Here is a 4,662-nt window from a genome sequence, read left to right as displayed (position 1 = left end):
AAGGCAAACAGCCGCCCTGCGCAGACGTTATGTCAGCGGGGAGCGGGAGGGCGCGGGCCGCGCCGGGGGGCTCCGGTCCAGCGCCGGGGCCGCCCCCCCGGCCCACTCCTGCGCCCCCGGGGGGAGCCCGCCGCCGCCCGGCCCCGCCGTGCTGCCTCCCTCCCTCCCGCTGCCGCCCAYGCACTTTCACCACCTCCATCGCCACCTGTCCGTCCGTCCATCCGCACCGGCTCACCCACCCCCATCCATTTGCGCTGCCCCTTAGCCAAGCCTCAGCCCTTGATCCAGGAACCCCGTTCCTCCATCCACCTCACCCCCATCCATCCACCTTCTTCATCTCCAGCCAGCTCACCTCCATGCATCCATCCATCTTGCTCACCTCCATGCATCCGTCTCATCATCCAGCCAGACTACCTCACCTCCATCCATCTGTCCATCCATCCAACTCACCTCCACMCATCCATCTCACCTCCACCTCCATCCATCCATCCGTCCACCTTCCTCACCTCCATCCATTCACACCCTCATGCTTGTCACCTCCGTCCACAACCTCCATGCATCCAGCCAGCCAGCCRCCTCCCTTCCACCTGTCCATCCACCCGCCCCTCCATGCATCTGTGCTCCCTGTGCGGCAGGGCCCGACCCTCCGGGGGTGCCCGGCCCAGGGTGCCAGTGGGACAGGGCTGCCGGGACTCGGGGCTGGTGCGGGGGCGGTGGCGAAGGGGGAAATCCGCAGAAAATCCCCTCTGAGTCGCTGCCGCTGAAACCGGTTCCCAGGCCCGTGGCGCTGACTCGCACCCGGCCTCAGCGCGGCCGCCCACCGGCCCGAAACCAGCCGCCCACGGCGCCGCTGGCTTCCGCTTCCCAGCGGGGCCCGGCACTCCTGGACCGAACCGGGCTGCGGGTCCGCGGCCCCTGCGCTGGGCCCCGACATCGCACCCGCCGCCACCTATTTATAGACCCCGCAAGGGAAATGGTTTCGGGGAGGGACCGGCGGGCAGGGAAGGAGTCGCTGGTGCAGCCCCCGGGCCGGCACAGCCTTCCTGCACCCCGGGGGGGGCAGGCGAGGCCGCACCGCTCCCTGGTGAACTCCGGGGTCCCGGCACCGGGTGGCGACAGACCCACCGCTATTTTTAGCCGCTGCGCTATTTCGGCGCACGGTGCCCGCGGCTGCGCCTCCCGGTGCCGGCGGCGAAGCCCCGACGGCGCGGCCCGCACTCACCTCCTGCCCGCGGGGCCGGGCGGAGCCGGGGAGCCGCCGGGCCCGTCCAAGCCGGGCCGGCGGCGTGGCAGGAAGGACCGGGCGGTCATCGCGGCCCGGCGGCGGCCGCCTGCAGAGGGCACTGCCGGTCCCCGGCCGGGAGCCCGCGGCCGCCCCCCGCCGCCCGCACCGCCCCGGCCCTCGGGGGGCGAAACGCGCCGCGGCCGGGGCGGCTCCCGCGGGCGCCCGGGCGGGAGCGGTGCCGGGACGCAGCCGGGCGCAGCAGGTTCTTTGGTGCCAGGCGGCACCGTTTATTGGAGTAATAAATAACACAGACACAGCCCGGGCACCGCGGGGCCGGGAGACGCCTGGTCCCCCCGGCTGCACTCAGCCTGCGGCGCCGGCGGGGCCCCCGCCCGCCGCAGCCCGCTGGAAGGGGCCAGGGCACCCGCGGCCTGGGGACTGCTCACGTCGGACCCTCGCACCGTCCCTCTGCCCCCAGGGCTAGACCTGCACGAGCCCCACAGCTCTGCTCCCGGCTCCTCACATCTCTCCCGCTCTGTGCTCTCACTGCACCACACTAACCTGCTCCAGCACTTGCCCTGGCTGCAAAAACCTGCTCCAATGCTCGCCCCAGCTGTGCTGACCTGCTCCAACGCTTGTTCCAGATAGGCTAACCTGCTCCAATGCCCATCCTGGCTGCACTAACCTGCTCCAACGCTCATCCTCGCTGTGCTAACCTGCTCCAATGCTTCCCCTTGCCTGCCACGACCTGGCTGGATGTCCCTGCCTTGCAGCGCACGGCCCTGGGACATCCCACCCTTTCCACCCTCCTGCTTCCCCTCCACTTCCCTCACTGACGGCTCAGCCCTGCCACGACTGCCGTTGCTGCCCTCCCTGCAGCACCGAGCGGGACGTCTGACCCCTACTGGGGGCACGCTCCACTTTTTACTTCTCTTTTTTTACAAAAATAAGATAATTTAAAATAAATTTAACCATTAAAAAAAAAAGAGAGGAGATTAAATAGTGCCCTGTGTCGGTGAGGGTGCTGGGGCGGTGGGCGGTAGGTGCGGGCAGGTGGGGCGAGCCCAGCGCGGGGGCGCCCGGCGGCCCCTCAGCGCGGCTGGTTCAGCAGGATCTCCAGCCAGCACGGGCAGGAGGTGATGAACTGCCGCGAGTAGCAGGGCCCCCAGCCYTTGGCAAAGCTGATGCGGACGCTGTTGGGGTCGCAGGGGCCGTCCCCGGGGTGCCGCCAGCCRGCCAGGCATCCCGCCCGCTCGTAGTCGAACACCTTCACGGAGTAGCCGGGCAGCACCTTGTGGACGGCGAGGCCGCGGGTGCCGGGGGTCCCCAGCGTGGGCGAGTTGACGAAGATGGGGTGCTCGCTGCGGTTGTAGGCCCACACGCCGCCGGGCTCCCGGCTCAGCAGCAGCCCCCGGCCGATCTTGCCGCGCGCCCGGCGCACGGCCTCGCTGCGGTTCGCGGCCCGCAGCTGCCCCAGGCAGAAGCCGCTGCCCTGCGGCAGCTCGCAGAACACGTTCACCGATGCCTCGTGCACGGCGTAGAGGCGGCCCACGCGCGTCCGGTGCTCCCAGTAGGCCAGTTTGCACCAGTAGCCGTCCTTAACAGCGCTCCGCGAGAGGCTGGTGTCTGTTGGGGCAAAGCGGAGCTGTTGCTGCCGCACGGAGCAGCAGGATTCCCGCGCCAGCACGGCCGCTCCTGTGCACACAGAGCTGCCGGCCCCAGCAAAACCCAGGGGAATTAACCAATGCTCCCAGGTGGGAAAGCTGCAGGGGAGCAGGGCCCGGGAGGCTGCTGGGAAGCCGGAGCAGCCGGTTCACGTGCGGGGCGGCCGGCTGCCGCCGGAGCGGACGGACGTGGCGCCCCACAGCCCGGCCCCACAGGATGTCCCAGGGCAGCCCAGGCTGGCGGGGCCGCCGGCTCCGGCTCCGGCGCAGGGCCGGACAATCGCCCGGAGCGCGTGGGGCGTGAGTCACCGGGAGCTGCTGCACGCCGGCACGTAGGCCCAGGGCAGCCCCGGCCGGGGGGCGCGGGGGGGACCCCGGAGCGAGGGGCCCCGGCGGTGGAAGGTGGAGCCCCGCTACGGAGCGGCCGCGTGGCCGGCAGCCAGGCCGGAGCCGCGGCTTTGTGCGTCAAGGCACATTGTGTGTGTCCCCGTGGGCAGCGCTTCCTCCGGCGGGGAGTCCGGCACGGCCAAAAATAACAGGAGCCGCGGGGGCGGGCGCCGGCCCGAGGCTGGCTGCCCGGGCAGGAACCCCTCGCCCCGTGTGCCGGCAGCTCTTCCTCCCGGCAGGAGCCGCCGGYGGGTCCCGCTCAGTCCCGGGAGCGGCAGGCTCCCATGCTCCACGCACACCGTCCCGCACGCCCTGCCCCGGGACGCAGGAGCATCGCGGCCACCCCAGCGCCCTCCCCTCCTGCCTGGCCGTGGGGACCCCTTACCTGCGCGGTTGCAGCCGAACTCCAGGAGCTGGGAGCCGGGGGGCTCGGGCAGGTCCGGCCAGTAGGGACCGACAGACGTCTTGGAGTAGGGGGGCGGTGGGGTCTCTGCGGGGGAGAGCAGGGGGTGAGGAGTGGGGACGTGCGCCCCTGCGCCCTGGGAGCCCATCCCCACGCCGAGGCACCCCGGGGAGCGGCGGGGGGGTGCCGGGGTGGGCAGCAGGCCGGGGTGCGCAGGGGAGCCGGGGCAGGACGGTGGGGGCCCCTGTGGCCACTCACCAGGCGCAGCCAGGCGGCTGAAGTGGTGGGGGTTGCAGCAGAGCGCGGCCGCGTCACCGCAGCCCCCGCGGCCCCCGGCGCTCTGGCAGTAGCTGAGGTGCTTGAGCTCGTGGGGCTGGCGCAGGTCGGGCCAGCGGTAGAGGCGGCAGAGCAGCACCTGGGGGGGCAGCGCCTGCTTGGCCCCCCGCGGCTCCCCCCGCGCCACCCACACGCAGCCCGACTCCCGGGCGCCCCGGCTCTCCACCGCCTGCACCAGCAGCTCCAGCTCCTCGTCCTTCAGCTTCTTGAAGAGGGCGTGGGCGGCCGGCTTGAGCGCCCCGTGGCCGTCCTCGGGGCTCGGCGCCGCGCACCGCTGCCGCCAGAGCCGCCGCACCAGCCCGGCGCGGCGTGAGCGGAACATGGGGCCGCGGGGCCGACCTGCGGGATGGGGACGGGCATCAGTCCCCGCCGGGCCCCGAGCGCCGCCGTCCCCGATCCGGTGCCTCCTCCTGCTCCCCTTCCCCAGCAGGCATGCCGAGCGCGGCACGGCACGGCCTGCTCTGCCCCGGTTTGCCGATGCCCGCGGCTGCCCGCCTCCTCCCATCACCCTGCAGACGCGCAACAGCATGGCGATGCTCCCGCTGCTCCTGGCCTCACGCGAGGACACGGCCCCAAGAGCCGGGGGCGACTGCCCACAGTGGGGTCTGGCTGCCCCAAAAATGGTGCCAGGGGAATTTGCCCATCCT

The 4,662-nt window shown here is 72.1% G+C and overlaps 1 protein-coding gene across 1 annotated transcript; it reads right to left on the bottom strand.

Moving 5' to 3' along the window:
• Nucleotides 1-2,315: 2,315 nt before the first annotated feature.
• On the bottom strand, nt 2,316-4,337 carry LOC112973270 (mothers against decapentaplegic homolog 6-like). Its single transcript, XM_026080934.1, has 3 exons — nt 3,938-4,337; nt 3,662-3,766; nt 2,316-2,851 (listed from the first exon to the last, which is right to left on the bottom strand). Exons 1-3 carry the CDS (start codon nt 4,335-4,337, stop codon nt 2,316-2,318), a joined length of 1,041 nt encoding a protein of 346 aa, XP_025936719.1.
• Nucleotides 4,338-4,662: the final 325 nt, after the last annotated feature.

This window comes from Apteryx rowi, unplaced genomic scaffold, assembly GCF_003343035.1.
Source record: "Apteryx rowi isolate R43461 unplaced genomic scaffold, aptRow1 scaffold_530, whole genome shotgun sequence".
NCBI classification, from domain to species: Eukaryota; Metazoa; Chordata; class Aves; order Apterygiformes; family Apterygidae; genus Apteryx; species Apteryx rowi.
This window is presented reverse-complemented; position numbering and strand designations above follow the sequence as displayed.